At 37.6% G+C, this 22,832-nt stretch overlaps 2 protein-coding genes across 2 annotated transcripts in view; one reads left to right on the forward strand and one right to left on the reverse strand.

Moving 5' to 3' along the window:
* LOC132285166 (histone acetyltransferase HAC1-like) overlaps positions 1 to 6,341 on the reverse strand; it is a 32,413-nt gene extending 26,072 nt beyond the window's left edge. The window contains exons 1-2 of the mRNA XM_059787331.1: positions 6,092 to 6,341; positions 5,818 to 5,956 (exon numbers count right to left, since the gene is read on the reverse strand). The gene's annotated coding sequence lies outside the window, so the exon portion shown is untranslated. The remainder of the gene's footprint in view (positions 1 to 5,817; positions 5,957 to 6,091) is intronic.
* A 2,528-nt stretch (positions 6,342 to 8,869) lies between these two features.
* Positions 8,870 to 10,084, forward strand: LOC132284556 (ethylene-responsive transcription factor WIN1-like). The gene is made up of 2 exons (XM_059786666.1): positions 8,870 to 9,002; positions 9,300 to 10,084. Exons 1-2 carry the CDS (start codon positions 8,923 to 8,925, stop codon positions 9,811 to 9,813), a joined length of 594 nt encoding a protein of 197 aa, XP_059642649.1. The 5' UTR covers positions 8,870 to 8,922; the 3' UTR covers positions 9,814 to 10,084.
* The last annotated feature ends 12,748 nt before the right edge of the window (positions 10,085 to 22,832 follow it).

The raw sequence follows: 22,832 nt of genomic DNA on the forward strand, positions 1-22,832 counted from the left end.
GTATCTTAAGTCGTGCCCTGGTCTTGGTCTGTTCTATGCCTCAGGAAATCAGTCTGGACTCTCATGATTTACTGATGTAGACGATGCTGGATGTAAGATAGATAGACGTTATACCTCTGGCTTCTGTACTTTCTATTGTAATCATCTCATATCATAGAAGAGTAAGACGCAGGCTGTTGTCTCCAGATCCTCTGTTGAAGCTAAATACCGAGCTATGGCTCAAGGTACTTGTGAGCTCCTTTGGCTTCAATCAATTTTGGGAGAGTTGGGTCTTGTAGAGAAAGGTTCTTGAAGGCTGTTTTGTGACAATAAATCAGCCGTTATGCTTGCTTCCGATTCTGTTTTACATGAAAGGTCGAAACATATTGAGGTAGACATTCACTTTATTCGAGAGAAGGTTCGATCAGGTATCATTAATCCTATTTTTGTTCCCTCTTCAGAACAGACTACAGATGTGTTCACAAAGTCTGTTAGACCTTCTCTTCTCCAGTCTTCCATAGTCAAGCTGGGCTTGGTCAACATATTTGCTCCAGCTTGAGGGGGAGTGTTGGAAATCATATCTATAAGTTGACTCAATGATTGTGGCAGATTTATTGGGTCTTCATTATAGGCTAATGTTTAGGGATTTTATTTTTATTCTGATTTGATTTTATTCTCTTTATTCTGATATGATTTTATTGGCTTTCCAGATTTGTAATTTTCATCTTGTATATGATGATAGTCAAGCTCTCAAATTGAGTACGCCAATTTTACCAAGTTACTTTTTTAGCCATGAATCCTTATTTTATCCCATGCAAGATGCATTCAATTAAGTGCACATAAAACCCTTATACACACGCTTTTTAGTAGGCTCTACTACACTCAAGAAAAACATTCCTTTACTTTTTTAAGACCAGTATTTTCGTAAACTATATATACTATGAAAAAAATACAGCTTATTAAAAATGTATTATATTAAAAAACAAACATGACAACAAGTGCAAATTGACAATATAAATTATATGTGAGTATTAAGACTTATATAAAAGTGTGTTCCACGCCTTATACAAGTCAAAAGAGCTACAAGTCAAAAGAGAAATTGATGACGCGACAAGTCACCTTGTATATGAAAGTAGGTTGGTAGCAGTGGAAGAAACCATTGTGGGTATTATACCTGCCATGGAGCACAGATGAGGGGTCCATTCAGCAGCCTTTTTCTCCACTTTAATGCCTAAAAGGCTGTTATATTCTCCTTATTCATGCAAACACGTCTCACTTGAACATTCACGTACACTACCAAATTAATAAAGCTATATACAAAGTACAAACACATTTGTCATTATATTGGAAATTTAATGGTCATTACGGTTCAGATCTCAAACAACAAAACCATCACTTTATTTTTTCCAATTGGCAAGAAACTCACACCCACTTTGCCCCCTATGGGGACTTGAACCCTTAACCTTCTACTTGGAAAGGTGAGGAAGTACCACCAGGCTACAGCCTTTGGTGGTACAAAACCATCACACATTCCAAAGGTTACTTGTCATACACCTACTATATTTTATTATATTGTTTATTTAAACAATATAGACACGAGAGTAAAGAAACATTAAAAAATAAGTAGTGCACAGAGTTAGATGGAGGTCATTTGTAGAAGTCTCTTTCTTCAGTTTCCATGTGAGAAAAACAATGTGATTGGGTCTCGAGTCTGCAACTCGCTCCTCTCGTGGGTAATGTAGAGTCCATAAGATTGTTAAAGATGAAAGAAAGAGGATTTATGCGTGCAAGCCTACTTTTATGTGTCTTCTCATCACTTCAAGCATAAGTTTTATACAAGTTAGTAAGAAGCAAATGCTTTGTTATCAATGTGGTCCGATGATATGAGTTACTAAAAGTGAAAAGAAAAGAAAGAATAAGAACGCAAGTGTCGCCTTTGACATGATGGAGCATAACATTGGATGAATCTATTTTGGAAAAGAATTTGTCTCAACTTCTATATGTGCTTTATGAAAATTATGAGTATTTGCAGATTGAAAATTATGCCTTACTCATTACAAATATACACATATGCTAAACAAAAAGGATAAAAATATATATAAACCCATTTGTGAGATGGTTGAAGTAACACAGAGAGAAAACCGATTACGATGGTTTAGTAATGTGCAGCAAAGACCACTATACAACATTGAAGAATGGTAATATGATCCATTTCAAGAGTAATGTTAAAGGAAGGGAAAGGCAGAAACAAACATGGCAACTCCGTCCACTATCCAAATAATCCCACAAAAAGATCACAAACTCAAGTCACCTGTAAGATAACTAAATTTAAAAAAAGTTAGATGTCCAAAGCTCATCTGAAATTGGAGTTTAAGGATTCATTTCAAAAAATTAAGAACAAGAAATACAATATTCTTGAAATAAATTATGAAAAGTCCATCAATTTGTGATAAATCATGTGATCAGAAATGAACTATGTGGATACAACATTTTACATGACTTTAAATGTTTATTATACTAGGAATATTTAATGTTCAATAAAAATAACCTTGGTAAAGGATAGTCAATTATGGGTCATTCAGGCCAAAAGTCATTGTTTAATAGCAATTTTGTTTCAAATTTTTCAAAAATTGGAGATTTTGTTACGATTAGAAATCTATTTTTCTATCTTCATCCATGGATCCTTTCCTTATACTCATTCAATTGGAAGTATAATCCAATTCAAATTGCTTCGAAATTTCCATAATCCAATATTTCAATTTTTAATTGGTCCTTGGATACAAATCAAGATTTTATATTTTTCCTTGAATCTCTTATTGTGAATTAAGGATTTTTTTAGTACTTACCTTTTATTGTTATAATTAATTGTATTGGTAAATATTAAATTTGGAAAGTAGAAATAATGATAGTGGTTTTATATTAAAAGGAAAGCATATAAGTGGGTTTGGAATGTGATAATTAGATTTAATCTAATGGTCACTATAAAAAGTGCGAAAGATTTTTCTTGCTCCATAGGGAGCAAGAGATTAGTACTCTATATATATATATATATATATATATATTTGTGGATATATAGTTTTGTTACATTGTTATCATGCCAAATGATAATAAAGGCAACTTAATTAAAATCTTAAGCTCAATAAAAGGGAAAAATAGTACTCTCTCTATATAATTCACACCACAAAACACACACACACCTTCCATTGGTATTTCACTTCCCTCAAAATTTAAGTCAATTTTTCTCTTTTCCACTAAATTTAAATTTCTAAACGATGTATGTGGATCAAATTACGACACTGATAGTGATAATGGTACTATACTGGTGGTTCCAATTATGATGGTGGTGTGGCAGCAGTGGCAATGGCAATGGCAATGTCAATGAGGGTAGTCATGGTAAAATTGGCATAATTCCTAAGGTTATGAGATTTAAAGATGGGTAGCCACTACACAAGTGATATTGGCTGCAGCAAAAAACTGAACACGGATTAAAAGTGATGTTTTAAATAAATTTCAACTAACGTTTCAAATATCACTCTCAAATTTCATACCAGTATTACCAGAATTTGTGAAAATACAATAAAAAGTTAGAACTGGGAAATTTCAAAAGGTTCACCAACGAATCCATCATCAATTATTATGCATTTTCACACTTCAAGATAGAACAAATCCCAAGAGTGGTTGCCAAAACTGTTCAATCCATAAAAAATGTGACCACAACTTGCTGCCTTATGACACATGACGGTAAAAGTGACAATTCTTGTTAAAAAGTCATGTTCATGTCATGTTGATACAAGAAATTCAGGTATATATCTTAAACTGAACACAAATCCTCTTATTATTCATGTCAAGAACTCCTGTTATGGGATGACCCACCTTTTTAACAGGAAACACAATATGACTTGAATCATTTGTTTAAAAAATAGTTCAGAATGTGTCGTGTAACCTGTAACTCATGTAATCTATGACATGACAGGACATGACTCGTATAATAACCTATTTAATATTTTCTTTTCTTGAATACTAAATGCAAATATCAAGCATGAACCCAAACTAAAAAATTAAAGTTAAAAACATGTAGATGGCTTGAACATTTATGAATTAGAGTTTCACCAATTATGAATTGTAAAATATGCCTGCATAATTTATAAATAATTCCTTTATACAGTTTTAACAAACAAATTTAAACTGGTCAGATCGGACAAAACGGTTCTCCAAACCCGACTACACGATTACGACAGAAACACAATTAAAGTCAGATCAACCTGCTAACTTTGTGTTGTCTTCTAACAGAGTCGAGCTTTAGCACACCGCATGACAGGAATTAAGGTAACCACAAAGGATAGATCAAAGGAGCAAAGATCTTCAAAATGGTACGATTCCACAACTTGAGATTGGAAAATAACATTTATGAGAAATAATATGCTACAGATGCGTGATGAAGTCAAGCAGTGAGGTCAGCCCAAGAATCTATGCACATGAGTTTTGAGGTTTCTCACACGACCAGTGTTATTAAAGGCTCAAGGTGCACCAAGGTGCTAGAGGTCCTTTGGAGCCTAGGCGCGAGGCGCACGGCAAGGCGCACGCCTGACTGAAGTGAGGTGCACAATTGAAATTTTAAACTACCATAATAGCATTCATATCTCACAAGTCATATCAATATTCTAAAAGGCAAAACAGAGTACAAAAAGAAATAAATCTATTAAAAAAACTGTTAACAAGAAAAGAAAAAAAATAATAGAGCCAAAAAAAAAGACGCAGAGACAAAAGAAGTAGATGAAGAGAGAGAAGTAGATGAGAAGAGAGAGAAAGTGTTAAAGAAGAAAAAGGAGAAAAAAATAGAGCCCAAAAAAAAAAAAAGGCAGAGAAGAGAACTAGAAGGACAGAAATAAGTAAACAAAGATGAGAAGAGAGGAGAGAGAAGAAGAAGAAAGAACTGACATAGCTTCATCGTTCGTCACTACCACTAGAGCTTTGTCGTTCGTCTCACAGTCTTACTCTTTCTATGTTCGGTCTTGAACTTTCTTATTTGTTTATTCTTTTGAACAAAAGATCCTTCTCTCACATGCTTAAGACTTTATTATTTGTTTATTAAGTTGCCAAAAGTACCCTTTTTGGCTTAAGAGATAGAATAATCATTTTAAAAAAACAAAAAACAGCGAGGCGCGCCTGACAAATAGGACGAGGTGCAACCCAGGCGCGCGCCTAGTAAACATCAGTGAGCCTAGGATGACAACAGGCGCTAGAACTACGCCTGGAGCCTAGGTGCGCCTTTAACAACACTGCACATGACCAAGTACACTCATTCAGCTCATCGACACTTGGATAAGTAAGGTAGCGTGTGGGGAAGAACTAATCAAATGGTTAAACACCACCACAGGTGGAGAAGGAATGGGGAGAACAAATTTTAAAGATTACAAAGAAGAGAAGAGTTGGATGAGTAGGAACCAAAAAAGACATTAGAAAATAGTCTCATAATGACCCACCGACCATCATACCCACATGACATCTCGCAACAATCAGTATTTTCAGATACCAAGTAGAATTTCTCACTTCCAACCAGTGATATGCAACCAACATAACCATTTCAAACATTGTGCAGAATTTAAAGGAGCCAAATTAATTTATGAAGAATACCCAACACCAGAAAATAACATTTTGAGTCCAAACGATTGACAAAAGAAATGCAGAATATAATCACAAAAATAAATAATGCCACGATCAAACATGGATAATGCACCATATATCTCAAATTGCAATAAAACAACAAAAAAGAAGGAAAAAATTCCCAATGAAAATCAGTAAAACTACTCAAAAATTTGCTAGCGGAAATTGAATTACCTGAGGCTGTGCACTACAGCAAGAGATTGAAGGTTAACTAATTTGCGTTGGGCCAATGCTACCAGTACTACACAATTGGGTCCTCCACCAAAACTTGCAGTGATGATAATACGTTGTGGCCCCAAATTCGTCACATAAGCTAACGGAACAGAAAGCACACTAGGAACGAACTATTGGAAAGAACCCAAATTGGGGAATCAAGTTGAAAACTTAGGAAACCCTAATTGGAGTTGGTCTCTCAATCCAAAAATTAAAGAACAAGCAAAACGCAAACCTTAATTGAAGAGGAAGATGATTAAGTACGACCGAGGAGGATTCAATCAACAAGGGTCATAGCTAAAAACAGCGATCGGAGATTTTTGATTGTTGAGAATAATATATATATGTGTGTGTGTGTGTGTATTTGTGTGTCCAATGGTGTTGTACGACGAATGACGATGTACGATGGATGGAGGAGGCAAGAGAGGGGAACGAGGTCAGGTCGGTCACCACCTAAAGGCTAAAGTCACGCGCAAATCCTCACGCACTCGCGCTCGCAAAGTGAACAAAGATACACTGGTCGTGGGGTGCGTGAATTTTTTATTTTTATGATTGAGATTAATCGACAAAAATATAATAAAAGTAAAATAAAGTACAAGATTTTAATACTGGTTCGTAATTACAAAATTAGGAAATTAATAAATAAAAAAATGATAAATAACAAAATTGAAAGGGTGACTGAATTTAATTTTTTAAAAAAATTATTATTTTTTTTAATTATTTTTATAATTTTATGATTATTAATTATTTGTATATTTGTAGTTGGACCACATCAACAGTCACTAGAATCTACTATTGTCTTAAAAGAAATGCATAAATAAATTATTTACTAAAAATATATAATGTAATATAATTGTGTATATTATCTTAAGAATTTCTCATATTTTACCTATTGATTAATGCGCCAAAATTATGTTCAGCTTTTGGTAAAATTTGGTAAACAGTTAGTGCTCTAACGCTTAAGTGTTATGTTTTTAGTCTCGTAAATTTTCTTTTCTTTTCTTTTTTATTGTTGTACATATATATTCTATTCCAACATTCATATTTCCATTACATGATTTTTTTTTCTATTTTTTTTTTTTAAAGCCAACACCCTATTTCATGTACATTAGCTGGTTTAATAATGGTTATATAGAATATCACTTTTAATATATTCATTATTCTAGCTTGCATTTATGTTGTCCACTCAAATTCAATTCTATTATTTATATAATAACATAAGAATCTGTTTATATAGAATATTCAATGGTATTTGGTATCAACGAACTCTAATTTTCGTGTTTATATATTTTAACTGGATCATCTTTATTGCTTGTTTGGGAACTTTTTTTTATCCTTTGTGAAGCTCACCAAATTAGTCATCAATCTTTGTTATATTACTCTTTCCATAGTTTTATTACAACTCAATAATTTAATTCGTATACTAATACAATTTTCCACATCCTTCTCTTTTTAAAAAAAATAATAATAAAATTTGGTATTATTATATTTTTATTCTACTCAATTGGTATCACACTTCCTCTTGGCACTACCAATAAGCAGATTTATTCATAAAAAAAAATTCATCCTTCAAAGTTACTCTTGACTAATTAAATTCAGACTTTTCGGATTGAAAAAAAACAGAAACCACGAGTGTTTTACTATATTACAAATAAATCCCACCGTTAACTTTAATTAGAGTAGTCTACCAAATATTAAATAGATCAAGATCATCTAATAATTTTTCAAAACGTGGGACAAACCCCAGTAACCCAATTATCACCCCCAAAGTTTTACGGGAATGTGTGAGGTACTTGAGATTGTGAGATAGGATTGAGTTTAAACAGGCCGAACGAATTTTTTTTTGACGGTATTTAGACAAAAGTCTTAGAAACTCAAAAAATAAAAAATAAAAAAAAACCAAAAGAACTCGAAAATATAAGAATAGTTTATAAGATTATTTATAGTATAATCAATCATTGATTTATCATATGAGATCATGCTATGCCATAAGAAAGTTTATTTTTTTACACATTTTAAAGGTTTAGGTAGGTAAACGTAAAATTTTATTTTCTTTTAATGTTTATTTGTTAATAGATTATTAAACTCTAGGATGATTCAAGAAATCAAAAAACCTATGAAACTCGCACAGTATGACGCGGGCTGAGAAGCGATAGGTTTTTCAAGACTTAGACTTGACACAAACTAAGGTGTTAGAGCCTTAGATTTTGGTACATGCTAATCTTAGCCCGCCCAAATCCCACCCAACTAAAAGCAAGAACCAATGCCTTATTTTGCTCCTTTTCTCCTGACATTCTAAGAAAATACACTTCCCTAGAATATCCACAGCCCTCTCCTCCTCCACAATTCTCCCTCTCTAAATCATTTAATCTTCTCTCTCTTAAATTCCATCTTAATTACTATGATTAAATTGGACTTTATTGCAGTAACTAGATTGATCGACTAAATATTTAATGGATTGGAAAAAGTTGATTCTTGGACAAACTAAGAAATCGGATTGGGTCTAGCCCAAAAAAGGCGCAATAAAGAAAGGCATTTGTGGTTATGGGCTTCTATTTTCTAACATGGGCTAGTGCGGGCCTTTTTATTCATCTCTTCCATCTATTCCTTGTTCTCGTAGTGCGCGCGGTACAGTCGCACAAAAATGGTCGCCGCCATTATTTTATCACCATACACCGGCCAGGCTGCCATTCTACCAAATGCAATATATTAATACACACACGTGTGTATGTATATATATATAGAGAGAGAGAGAGGAGGGTCAAGATTCAAGGGTGGCTTGGGGGAGGGAGTTACCTCAAGGGCTCCATGGGTGGGTCACCACTCCTCAAGGGCTCCGTGGGTGGGTCACATGGACCGAGGATACATGCAGTCAAGGACCACAAGCAAAAGGGTAAGTGGGTAACTAACTAGAGAAGACTCAAAAAGCTGTACTAACTCACCGACAACAGTTATAAATGTAGTCCTACATATGTAATTCACCCCCTTATATTTCCATTCTCATCAGGAGTTCCTGATCAAACACCTCCCGTATTTTCAGCTCTAGTCTTTCTCTCTCTGACAATCATGGTACAGTCAAAGAAGTTCAGAGGCGTCAGGCAACGCCACTGGGGCTCTTGGGTTTCTGAGATTCGCCACCCTCTACTGTACTCTCTCTCTATATCTATGAATATGCATACACGCACGAGCAAACTAGCTAGAAATATATATATATATATATATATATATATAATACATGCTGTATTTCTACTTCATGTTACTTATAATATTGCACGTTGAGGAATGTGGCGGGGATGGGACTGATCACTCCCCCTAACTCCCTGTCCCTGTGTTTGGATTGGGAGATTTTGGTTAAATCTGACTAATTAATCTTATCCAATTTATCTTTCCGTACTACATTGTCCTTAATTTTTTATTTTTTCTGTTTTCCGGCTCTGTCACAGGAAGAGAAGGGTGTGGCTAGGGACTTTCGAGACAGCGGAGGAGGCAGCTAGAGCCTACGATGAGGCGGCGATACTGATGAGTGGCCGGAATGCAAAAACAAACTTCCCGGCGACCGGGGTTCAGGCCGGTGTCGAAAGCTCCACCCCATCATCATCCAAGACTGCTCTTTCAAACATCCTCAGTGCAAAGCTCCGCAAGTGTTGTAAAAATCCATCACCATCTCTCACCTGCCTAAGGCTGGACACACAGAGCTCCCACATCGGAGTATGGCAGAAGCGAGCAGGGGAAAGCTCCGACTCGAACTGGGTGATGACGGTGGAGCTGGGGAAGAAGATCAACGAACAAGTAGTAGTACTGCCTGCGGAGGAGCTGAAGGAAGAAGCGCCGGTGGAAGCGCAAGCAGCAGCGTCGTCTTCGTCGTCGTCAGGGCGGGAAGTGGTTGTGAAAAATGGGATGGATGAAGAAGAAAAGATGGCACTGCAAATGATTGAGGAACTTCTAAATGGGAATTAATGATAGAGCTCTAGAATATTCACACATGGTGATCGATTCTCACCCTGGACTAGGGAGATTCCATGTGCTGTCCTTTTCACTGCGCGCATCGAGTCAAATTTTACAAAGTAGTGCAACGCTGTACTACTTGAGGGTTGTAAATGTTACCCTCAAATATACATTTCATTTATTACAAAATTACAAGCCTCCTTCTATATATACATATATAAATTCAGTCGGTTGTCTCTTATGTTCTATGTTAAAAAAGATATATTAATAAAATTTCAAGAGGATTTACATATATATGCAATATTAAAGTCTTCCAAGTACTAATATATATTTTGCCGAATGTGTTAGGTTGAGTTTCTCTCGCAACAAAAATTTCAGGACGATACTTGGGTCCTCACTAATGAGCTATCACATATGACACATTATGATCAATACAATTTAAAAGATAATGAAGCCAACCAAAGGTGAAATGGGCCATTCTTCTTCCATTTATTTTTCTTTTCAACATTATTTTTTTATTGACAATCAAATATACATATATAAATTAAGTTGGTTGTCTCTTATGTTCTATGTTAAAGAAGAAATATTAATAAAATTTCAAGAGGATTTACATATATATGCAATATTATAGTCTTCTTAGCTCAACTACTGATATATATTTTGTGGAATGTGTTAGGTTGAGTTCCCTGGCAACAAAAATTTTATGACAATACTTAGATCTTCACTAATGAGCTAGACTTACCCAACCAATACAATATAAAAGATAATGAAGTCAACCAAAGATGAAATGGGCCATTCTTCTTCTATTTATTTTTCTTTTCAGTATTTTTTTATTGACAATCAAATATAACGTGTCACAATAAGAATGTACCACATATGCAATATAATGTATGTCATCACCGGTGAAAACATATATATAGTCCAAATTTTAAGGTAGGAATAACATGATATTGCAAACTAATTAAACAATATTTTGAATAGAAGATACATCTAATAATCTAATTAACAATATTAGGGAAGTTTTTTCTTGAAGGGTAATATTATTAGGGGAGATTGTATCACATGTAGACGAAGCCTTTTTTAGGTTGTTGAAATAACAGTTCCTTACAAGGGTATATATTGATGAATTAACTGGAGTGAAAATAAATGAACTGAGTTCCATTAACTCTTGCCCTAACTATCTACCTTCATTTTTGGATTGGATTCGGTGTTAGATACATATATATATATTCTTGCTTTTACTAGCCAGGTGATTGGTATCAATTGCCTCTTTATTGGGGGGAGTCCAGCTAAGGGGCTCAACTCAAATAGAAACAAGAACCAAAAGAATGAAAGATACACATGTCACATGCACATGATATTTTTGAAACTCAAAACTCTTGCAAGCCTCCTATTTGTTTCTTGCTTTTTTTCTTTATCTTTACGTGGGAGCTGAAAAACCTTTCTAGTTGAAGTAGTAAAAATTTCTTAAGAATTAATTAATAGGAAAATAAATTAAAGATGGTTCCTTTGCTATATGGACATAAGAAGAGAAAGGAGAGCAGTGTCAAAGTGTGCTATACAGCTAGTAAGAACTTACTGTATAATATATATTTTTTATTCAAAAACTTCCTGCATAATTAAGTTTTTTTGCACATACGTGTATCATTAATATTCCTAGGTATAATATGCATGTGTGTGTGTGTGTATCTATATATGAAGTTCTATTGATGTAATGAAGGTATTGGTTATTAAAGACTAATGGAGTTTGACAATATATGAACTACTGGAAATTTTTAACACAAGTACAATATAATTCCTCACTTCAGTTGAGATAATGAAAGATCCATCATTTCATGATTTTAGTTGGAATCTTTAATTAGGTGGTTCTCATGTATAGATCAATCGCAATGTTCCTAATTGTAGTACGTACTGTACTGATGCCAACATGAAAACACAAATGTGACAAACAATGATTACACTGATAAAGACACCTTAATCCCCTTTTAGGAAGCAGTCTTAGCTAAAAATAAACGAACAATCAAATCATCGTAGTTCAATCATGGAGAGCATGATTATGACTATTGAAGCATTTTCAAACATAATAAATTTGATGTTTACAATGGAAAAAGCCGCCAAATTATTGAAAACAACACTAAATTCGTACGAAAGGAGATGATGCAAACTGCTTGCATTATTTCATATTCTCACCCAACAAAAAAAAAAAAAAAAAATCTGTAGTTTTTCTTCTTTCCATTTCTCCATGTGAAGATTTATCTAGCTTAAAATGGCCTTCTCTTAATAAAATTAGTAATAAATACAAAACAGATATTTTAATGATTTCTTTTAATTAACTATATATGTAGGTTTATTTTATTTATTTTTTATTTTTATTTTTATACTGTGTAGGTGAGAAAGAGAATTATTTGTTGCAATGAAATTCTATTGTAATATTACTGAACATGTAAAATTCCATGCATATATATTTGTGTGTGTGTATATATATACACACTTCAGGTCTGATATTTTTCAAAAACATCTAGGCAATTAAATATGATGATACATTTGAAGGTTATATGTATCTATGGTAAAATGTATTTGGAGCTTTCAAGCTTTCACTGGAAAGTTCCTGTTTTGGGAGCACAATGGCCATGTGGTGGAGGTTGAATTAGTCTATCTCTACATTAAGGCACTTGAATTATACATCTACATGATCATAAAGACTAAAATAACTAGTAGTGGGGACAGCCAAAGTGGTAGGTTTGATGATCATCAATTCTTCATCTCCAATGAATGAGAGTTACATTAAATTGCCAATTTATTGAGCTCAAATCGTTTAATTCTGGAGTAGTTAGGTGGGAAAAAAAGAATGGCATTTGATGGAGATTTAATTCGCTAGTAATGGAGTTAGGTAGCTTCATCTTTCATAAAAATTATTGAAAGGCTCTGCGTGTTGAGTGAAACTGTGTTCAACCAAGCCCTACTAATGTGCATTTATGCTGGGACCAAAATTGTCTAAATATGGTCCAACAAGTTCAAAGTATTCTGTTAAACTTGATCCATATATCGCTTTCCGAGAAGGGAATGCGTTAGTTATATCAGAAACTATGAAGAGTTAATATATATTTCGGTTAGGGTTAGGGTTAGGGTTAGGGTTTCAAGTTCTTGTTTCTAGTTTCATATATTTGGTGTATCATCAGCTGAGATGAGAAAAGCTTGTCTTGCAGAGTTCTGATATTGGAACTGTATACTCTCATAAAAGGCCAGTGGGTACCTACGTACAATAGAATTGATCATGCTCTCAAGTCTCAAATCATAACACTGATAATCATTATCTAGTCTGGTGGTATCTTAATAGTTTAAAGCTGAAGATCTAAAATTCAAGAGTCCACACTGCATTCGACTAGGTGAGTTATTTGATATGACAGATTTTTTTATTAAAAAAAGAAGAAGAAAGAAATGATATATATATGTACCCATAATTATTTTATTATTATTATTATTTATAATTTAAAGGGCAGTACCAATAATCAACTTCTAAGTTCCAACCACTTTATTATCACGAAGGTGGTAGATAGAATTATTATTGTGAATTATTTATTTATTATTGTTGTTATTTTCTTTTTTGGGTTAAAGAGTAAAAAAGCTACAAAACTTCTTATAGATAAAATAAATAAATAAATAAATGTACTAGGGCCAGCAACAACATTAAATAATAATAATAATAATAAAAATAAAATAAAATAAAATAAAAACATCCAAAGAAGTTAAGAAATCTGATGAAGACAGCTGGCACAGAACAAGAAAAGTCAACTGTAAATAACATAAGTTCCTGAGGCTGACAGCTGGATCCATACCTGATGCTGTCACTATCCCTGGTGGACTGAGTGAGACTGGCCTGTATCCGACGGTGTCGTTTATGCTTTGTATGATCAACTGTGGAGGAGATCATTTGCCTCTGAAGGCTCGTGAGTTTCTGTCCATCGATCCACAGAAGGTAGATATATAATGCATTAGTTTGTGAATCAAAATTAACCTGAATCTATTTTTTTGCTGCATTTTTAGACGCACTAAAGTGGGACTCATTAATAAGGACTAGAAGAAACTTGTTCCTTCAGCTATTTTTTTTTTTCGATCTGTTGAGTAGTTTCGGCTGCTCAATTATTTTCCTATGAAAAGTTTATTTGAGCATTCTGGCCTTTCTCGAACGAAGCATAGGAATAACGTTTGGTTCACCATTAGTCCTCAAAAAGCAAAATGACCGAGAGTCCATCGCCATCCTTGTCCTCTTTTAGGAAGAAGCCCCATCACCACCCTGTCATTTCGTATTTGACCCGGCATTGCTCCATCTTAGAATTTTTTTTTTTTTTTTTCGGGCTTTTTTTTATGTATAATTAAGTATAGAGATTAGAGTAGAAAATCTAAAAAAACTCGTGCTTATAAGTCACACAATTCATATTTTTAGAAATTTTGAGAAAGAATTAATTAAGAAATAATACTTTGCAATTAAGTAAACAAAACAAGCTTTTTTTTTTCTCTCCCTTCGTTCTCTCCTTCTCTCTCTTCATAAACCCTTAACCAATCTGTCTATTGCTCTCTCTTAATTTGAACACAAATTTTTTAGGATGAGACTATTCCAAAGCTCAAAAACATAAAAATAGAAAAAAAAACAAAATATAATTAAATAACACATAAATTTTTTGGGATTAGGTTATTCCGAAGCTCAAAAATGCGAAAAAATATAATGAAATAGTGTCGCGAATATGATAGCTAAAGTCTAACTTACGGGAATCTAATATGTCAGGCAAATTGGTTGAGGGTTAACCAAGAGATAGTAAGAGGGAATATGGAGAGAAGAGAGAAAAAACAAATGATTCTTTCTTAATTAATTGCGTGGCTTATAAGTGCGAGCTTTTTAATTTTTTTGTGAGAGCGCTCTCGCAATAACACTACTCTTAAGCATATAGCACATTTATTTACCCAAAAAAAAAAAAAAAAAAAAAAATGTATAGCACATTTGATGAATCATTATGAAACAAGTGCCGTGTTGCCCTAAAAAAAATGGATATAGTTTTTTTTTAAATAATAAATAAAAGAAGGATAACTTATATTTTTAGTAAATAAATATATATATGGTTGTAACTTTAATTGGGCAACCCGAACACAACTCAATTTTTTGCGGGCTTGGGCAATCATTTTTACAAGTAGGATTGGACTTGAGTTGAAAAATCTCAATCCGGAATGGGCTTGGGTTGTGGTGCTAGCAACCCGAATCCGATTTCTAATATTATTTATATATATATATATTGTAGGTGCAAAATTTCGCTCAACCAATAATGATTAAGAAAAATAGAACAACTCACTCAATCAGTAGTAAAAATAAACAAGAACAATATATGTCGAAGCGTAGAATTGCTTTATCCCTCTATTGGAGGTCTAAGCCTCTATTTATATACAAAAGATTGTAAAATTATGGTATGACTCGCCTTGCTTGTCCTCCAATTCTTTCTATATAAACATTCTTTAGTAATAGAGTTCTTTCCATTGTCTAATTTTCCATACATAGAACTTGCCTTGTACAGAACTTCCTATCTCAGAGTTTTCCTTCTACGGTAAATCCTTCAACTGGTAGGACTTGTGCATTCTTGAATAATTGGGCTGAACATACTTTGATCTGGCTGGGCTTGAGTAACGGATCGGATGTTAAATATTAACAAGTTGGGATGATGACCTCTTGATTCGGCCTTGATGGAGGTTGGAAGACAAATAACAATGGTCTTGGGCTAAAAATACACTCAATTTGGGCTTGAGCATGACGGACCTTACATGTCCTTGGAATGTAGATATGTGTAGTGATGACGTGTACGCTTCTTATTGGAGGGAGTTTTTTCCCTCCACACTTTGCCCCAAATTTCATTTTTAATTGGGCGACGGCTCCTATTAAAGAGGGAATTGGAACCGGTTTTTTACTTTGCTTCAGAGACGGTTCGAGGAATTTCATTATTACTCCGTCGTACAAGATTTTGCAAGAGTTACATTCGCCTTAGCTGCACTCCTGCGTTCTTCATTCCATCGCCTTGTCAGGTTAGTTTTTTCCCGCATCTTTCTCTTCAATCTTTCATTATGAGTACTTCATCTACTCACGAGCGTATAGACATTGGGGATTCTGAATCCACACCTTCATCTTCCCCCGTTCGCATTAGGGTTCCCCCTCCTAGGGTTTCTACAGACCGTATTTCGTTGAATCAATTAGGTACTTCCCCCCTTCCAGCCGAGACATCCACCTCAGGCTCTGATAATGTTCTTTCTCATGAAGAGAGGAAAGCAATCATCTCTATTCGCCGCATCAAGTTCTCTGTTGCTTCGGTAATGGAAGAATTTGATATTCCTGAGGGAGTAGAAATTGTAGAATATCCCGAGGGTGCCGATTTTACCTCCGGTGAGGGAATTGAAGAGAGTGAGTTGCTTCTTTCGGTCGGGCATCTTAGCGCCCTCCGGTTCCCTCTTCACCCCTTTTATCATTTAGTTTTCAACAAATTAGGTCTTGCCCCCCTTCAGGCAAATCATAATTTCTTTCGCATCCTTTCGGCACTGTTGGTGCGCCGGAAATTAGAGGCTCTGGATTTGACCTTTGCCGACCTTCTGCTTACTTATAATATATCTAAGCATGGGACCGAGCCTGGTCGCTTCTTTTTTACCTCTCCCCTTCATCAGAGGATATGCACGAACCTTCCTTCATCCGAGAAGAAGTGGAAAGAAATGATGGTTATATAGTTAAAGGAAAATGGTTCGTGCCCCAATCAATTACGCTCCCCATCCCGCGCAAGTTCGGGAAATTAGGTATAGAATACTTAACCTCCTTTCATACCAAGTGTTCTGGCTGTTTTCTTTGCCAAGTCTTAATGTTTCGCCGTACTTATGAGTTTCTTGGTGTTTTTTCAACTACATTCCCATCCTCCGCAGTAAGGAACAGACTTTCTTTTCTTGAGGAACGAGTCTGGAGTGACCCCTCGCCTATCGAGGACCTGCTAACTTCTTCAAACCTCAAGGATATTGCCTCCAGTGCTGTTGCTGCAGACCTCATGGATCTGTCTCTACCATCCTTTGATAGTTTCCCCATGACTGAGGAAGAGATACGGAGGGCTGAGACTTTAAAAAAGCAAGCCGAAGATGCCCAACCCTTGGTCGTTATTAGGTCTACTAAGGGTGAGGTGGAGGCTGAGGAACCACCAATGAAGAAATCTCGCCCTAACCCCCCATCCTCTGGCAAGGGCAAGGTCCCTTCTAAAAGCAGAGGGAAAAAGGCTGGAGAGGCCGAACCTGAAGATGAAGTCAGGGCATATGTTCTGGCTGAAACTGGGGCTCCTTGGACTCCTTCCTTCACCAGGGCTGACAAGTCAGTCCTGCATTCAGAGGATTCTGTGATCACAGACCCTTCAGCTGCACTGGCTGTGGCCCGAGGAATGTGGCTCCCAAAGGATGAGGGAGCCATCAGCCAAATGGGATTGGAACAGCTACTCCCCTCTGCCCCGGTCCGGGCCATAGAGGTTTGTATTGCTCCTTCAGAATTATGTCACTCTTGCTTACTTATGTTTCCGTTTATACTCATATATGTTCCTCTGTTATACAGGGTCTATACCACACCATGGCCCTCTGCGCCACTGCTGAAGCCCAATCCCTCTCCATCAAGAAGCTGGAGAAGGATCTTGACAATGCAGAGAAGAGAGCCACCACTGCCTCTACCAATCTGAAGATAGCTTCTGAAGCCAAGGATGTGTATAAGAGGCAGTTGGCTGCCTCTGAGGCTAAGGTGGATTCTCTTCAGGCCGAAATTCAACGCTTGACCGAGGCTCTTACTACTTGCTTCAAGGCGGGGAAGCAAATGCAGGGGCGCTACTCCTGTCTGGCACACCTGGCTAGTGCTAAAGCTTTCCGGTCTGGTTATAATCAGGGCTCAGGCCCTAGGACAATGGATCCGAACGCTTTTGACAAGCAGGTGGGGATGCACTTCCCATATGATGAAGGGCCACAGGCTTTGGAAGCTAAAATCCGCTTTGCCGAGATGGTGAAGGCGCACCTGAAGGGTACTCCTAGCTCTTCTGCCCCTGCGGCTTCAATTCCTCCTACCCCAAGTCCTACTGTAGTGGATGCTTTTGAATCTACTCCCTTCAATCCGAAGAGGAAGTAGAACCATGTATTTTATTGACAGTATATTTAGGATAATAAATATAATTTTTAGGCTTTTAATACCTGATTTGTTTTTGCTGTATGTTTTTGATATTGTTCATACTTTTCTGACTGGTAATGTTTTTATGACAAACAAAACACATTGTCTTTATGCTTCGGATTTATGCTATCCGAAAAAAAGTAAGGATGATGGGAAGAAGGAGATCCTTTTGACAGTTTGATTGATATCTCAGGATGATTCATATGGACAATGATCTAACTGTTAAGTGAACTCTTCTTGCCTTTGACTTGCCTGTAGTAAACGTATACATACTCTTTCTTTCTCGTGTGTTCCTGATGTGGGGTGGATCATGATGAACTTATGATATATCCATATCCACAGGGTGTTAAACACTTGGAGTCCGGAGGAAAAAGTTCTGATCCGGCCACCAGAGGTCTGAAGCGAATTGTTCCTCGGCACTGAGTGTGGAGGAATATTGCTGAATAGGACACTTAGGGTCCAAAGCTGTCTCGGACACTTAGGATCCGAGGCGAATTGTTCCTCGGCACTGAGTCGTGGAGGAATATTGCTAAATAGGACACTTAGGGTCCGAAGCTGTCTCGGACACTTAGGATCTAAGGCGAATTGTTCCTCGGCACTGAGTGTGGAGGAATATTGCTGAATAGGACACTTAGGGTCCGGAGCTGTCTCGGACACTTAGGATCCGAGGCGAATTGTTCCTCTGCACTGAGTGTGGAGGAATATTGCTGAATAGGACATTTAGGGTCCGGAGCTGTCTCACACTTAGGATCCAAGGCGAATTGTTCCTCGGCACTGAGTGTGGAGGAATATTGTTGAATAGGACACTTAGGGTCCGAAGCTGTCTCGGACACTTAGGATCCGAGGTGAATTGTTCCTTGGCACTGAGTCGTGGAGGAATATTGCTGAATAAGACACTTAGGGTCCGAAGCTATTCTCGGACACTTAGATCCGAGGCGAATTAAATACTCCCTGGCGCGGAGCCTGAAGGGAGGTTTTGCCGAGCCGGACACTTAGGGTCCGAGGCGAGATTTTTGCCGAGCCGGACAATTAGGGTCCGAGGCGAATGAACTACTCCCCGGCGCTGAGCCTGAGGGGAAGTTTGTTTATATTTTTTTTCTCAAACAACTTATCATGAGGCCGATGATTCAAAAATGATAAGAGGCCAAGAAAGTGAGTAACAGTGGCTGTGAAGTTTCCTATTTGTTGACTTTGGAGACTTTCCTCCTCCATTGATACTCCCTTCTTGGCAACCAAATGTAGTGGACTACGCATATATTAACCGCATTTTTTTTCTATTTCTATCCGATGTGGGATAGAAAGTTTTAACCATAGGCCATAACTCATGTTTTTTTCTTAAAAATCATTGTGACGAATGCTTTTTAACAGCTTGCTTCTAACATTGCTTTGCATAAAAATTGCATAGTGCGACTTGGCATGCATAAAAATTGCCTAATGCGACGCATGCATAAAAGTTGCATAATCAGTAGTATGGTCCCCATTTTTATAGAAAGAAATAAATAGAGTAGAATTGTACTGAATATAGAAGCAAAATAAAGAAAAGTTTGGCTAACTGTGGACGTACTCAGCCTTATTTGTAAAGAATTTGTAGCAAAATTGACAAACTTATCTAATGGAAATACCTTTTAAGGTGTATTGCGTTCCAAGGACGCGCAATGGGACGTCCGTCAGCTTCGGCCAAACGATATGCTCCTTTCCCCACTACTTCGGTAACCCTGTAGGGTCCGGTCCAATTAGGTTCCAGTTTCTTTACATGAGCTGTCTCTTGCTTCAAAACCCAATCGCCTACCAAAAACCTACGGTACCGGACACGCTTGTTATAACTGTTACACACCTGCTGTTGGTATGCCGCGAGCCGAATTGCTGCGGCATTTCTCTTCTCGTCCACAAGATCAAGGCTATGTTCGAGTTGTTGCTCATTGTTCCCTTCCAGTACCAAGGATGTCCGAAGGGTTGGGATTATTGACTCGGTAGGAATGACAACTTCGGATCCATATGCCATAGCAAATGGGCTTTCTCCCGTGGGTCGTCTTGGAGTGGTTCGATAGGCCCAGAGCACTTGGGGGAGATTCTCGTACCATTTTGTCTTCAATTTCTCTAATTTTTTCTTTAAGCACCCAAATATCGTGCGATTAGTTATTTCAGCTTGCCCATTGCCTTGTGGATGACTAACTGCAGCCAATTTTTGCAGGATTCCATGTTCGTTAAAGAACTTTCTTGTACTTCTGTTATCGAGGTTCTTACCATTGTCCATTACGATGACTTTTGGTACCCCAAACCGGCAAATAATGTTGCTCCAAATGAAATGCTTTACTTCTTCGTGGGTGACGCTAGAGAAGGCTTCAGCTTCCACCCACTTAGTGAAGTAATCCGTAGCCAGAAGCACATGCTCATTTTTTTCTACGGTTTTGGGTAACGGTCCTACTACATCAATCTCCCATTGGGCGAACGCCCATGGATTAGCCATGGCGTGCAAACCTTCGGCAGGTTGATGCTTTATTGGACCATGGCGCTGACACTTGTCACATCTTCTTGAGTATTCTTCGGCATTCCGAGCCAAGTATGGCCAAAAATAGCCTTAGGTTAGAATTTTGTGTGCCAGGGATCTTCCTCCCGAGTGATTTCCACAATCTCCTTCATGAATTTATTTTAGAATTGTGAGGCCTCAGTAGGGGTTCAACACCTGAGATAAGGACCGGAGAATGACCTTCGGTATAACTGGTTATTGATGATTGAGTATTTAGCCGCGGTAAGCCTAAGCTTCCTTGCCTCAGCTTTTTGATTTGGGAGAACTCCCTCCTTGAGGTAGGCCTCAATTGGATCAATCCAGCATGGCTCGCGTGGAACTTCCGGGATCACCATCACCTCTTGCCGGGGATTAATGCTAGGTTCTTCGAGGACATCGATTGGAACAAGCCGAATCAACTCTTCGTCTGAAGATGATGCGGCTGCGGCCAATCGATCTGCTTCGGCATTTTCATCTCGTGGTACCTGATGGAATTCGATTTGATCGAACTCCCGGATGGCATTCTCTACAGCATCTTTGTATGACTTCGTACGTTCCTCCTTGGGATAATAGTGCCCTGTCACTTAATTGATCACAAGCTGTGAGTCACTAAAAACTTTTAAGCACCGTACCTGTAGCTGTTGAGCTAACCGAAGTCCGGCAAGCAACGCCTCATACTCGGCCTCGTTATTAGTAGCTGGGAAATCTAGCCAAATTGACTGCTGCAGCTTGGTACCCTCGGGTGTTGTAATGTCAATCCCGGGCCCTGCTCTTTTCTGGTTGGAAGAGCCATCAACCCGTAACTCCCAGTACGACTCTTGAAGTGTCGGCTCCTCAGATTGATCTTCATATTCCAGTAGGAAATCCGCTACTGACTGCCCCTTGTGAGATACCTTTGGTGCATAGGTGATATCAAAAGAGCTAAGTTCAATAGCCCATTTTGTAATTCTACCAGACAAGTCTGGTTTAGCTAGGATTGCCCGTATAGGGTGGTTTGTAAGTACCACTATGCTGTGAGATTCGAAGTAATGTCGAAGTTTCCTCTTGGCATAAATTAACGTCAGGATTATCTTCTCCGTCTTGCTGTACCGTGTCTCAGCATCCGTCATCGTTTTGCTTGTGTAAAAGATTGGATGCTGAATCTTGCCTCCTTCTTTGATCAACACTGCGCTTGTTGCTATAGCTGATACTGCCAAGTATAGGATGAGAGTGTCTCCGGGCGTTGGAGCAGAAAGGATTGGGGGTTTTGTCATGTAGCTTTTCAATTGATTGAGAGCTTCCTGCTGCTGAGGTTCCCACATATCTTTGTTTTTGGATCGAATAGCATCAAAGAAAGGTTTATACTTATCAGATAATCGGGATATGAACCGGCTGAGGGCCTCAACTCGGCCAGTTAGAACTTGCACTTCCTTGCGGGTTTTGGCTCTTGGTTCTGTATGAGTGCCTTTGCCTGAGCTGGGCTTACTTCTATTCCTCTTTTATTTACAATGTGCCCAAGGAACTGTCCTGAAGAGACGGCGAAGGAGCACTTGGTGGGGTTCAGCTTCATATTGTACCTCTTAAGAGTATCAAAGACCTCCTGGAGGTGCTTCGGGTGATCCTCTTTCCGTATACTTTTGACCACAATGTCATCGATATAGGCTTTAATTGTATTCCCCAGTAGATTATTGAAAATTTTATTGACAAGTCGCTGGTAGCTGGCTCCGGCGTTCTTTAGGCCGAAGGGCATCACTCTGTAGCAGTAAGTGCCCGTCTCTGTGATGAAAGCGGTTTTCTCCTCATCTTCAGGATTCATAGGAATCTGATTATAGCCGGAGTATGCATCGAGGAATGTGAACCTCTCATAACCTGTCGTAGCATCCACCATTTGATCAATCTTGGGCAGAGGGAAGCTATTTTTTGGGCAAGCTTTGTTAAGGTTGGTATAATCTATGCATACCCTCCATTTCCCATTCTTCTTTTGAACAACTACTACATTTGAGAGCCATTGTGGGTATTGCACCTCTCGAATGAATCCTGCTTGTAATAGTTTATTTACTTCCTCGGCTATTATGCGATTCCGTTCAGGTGCGAACTGTCGGTGCCTCTGCTTGACTGGCCTGAATTCTGGGTTAACCCTCAAACTATGGCAGGAGACCGTATGATCGATCCCCACCATGTCCGAGTGATCCCAGGCAAAGACATCCGAATTGCACCGAATGACCCTGATCAATGCTTCCTTCTCTTCGGCTGTGCAAGATGAGCTAATGTAGGTGACCTTCTGAAGGTCTCCGAGGACTACCTCTAAAGCTTCGAGGGACTCTTCGGTAGGTGCTTCAG

Source organism: Cornus florida, unplaced genomic scaffold (genome assembly GCF_030987335.1).
Source record: "Cornus florida cultivar Cherokee Brave unplaced genomic scaffold, ASM3098733v1 CherokeeBrave_3.0.0_Hap2_Chr11, whole genome shotgun sequence".
Taxonomy (NCBI): domain Eukaryota; kingdom Viridiplantae; phylum Streptophyta; class Magnoliopsida; order Cornales; family Cornaceae; genus Cornus; species Cornus florida.

Excerpts from the sequence above, each read along its gene's own strand:
- LOC132284556 (XM_059786666.1), top strand. The coding sequence starts at position 8,923 with ATGGTACAGTCAAAGAAGTTCAGAGGCGTCAGGCAACGCCACTGGGGC. Across the intron at positions 9,003-9,299 it reads GAGATTCGCCACCCTCTACT|GAAGAGAAGGGTGTGGCTAG; the intron begins GTACTCTCTCTC and ends GCTCTGTCACAG.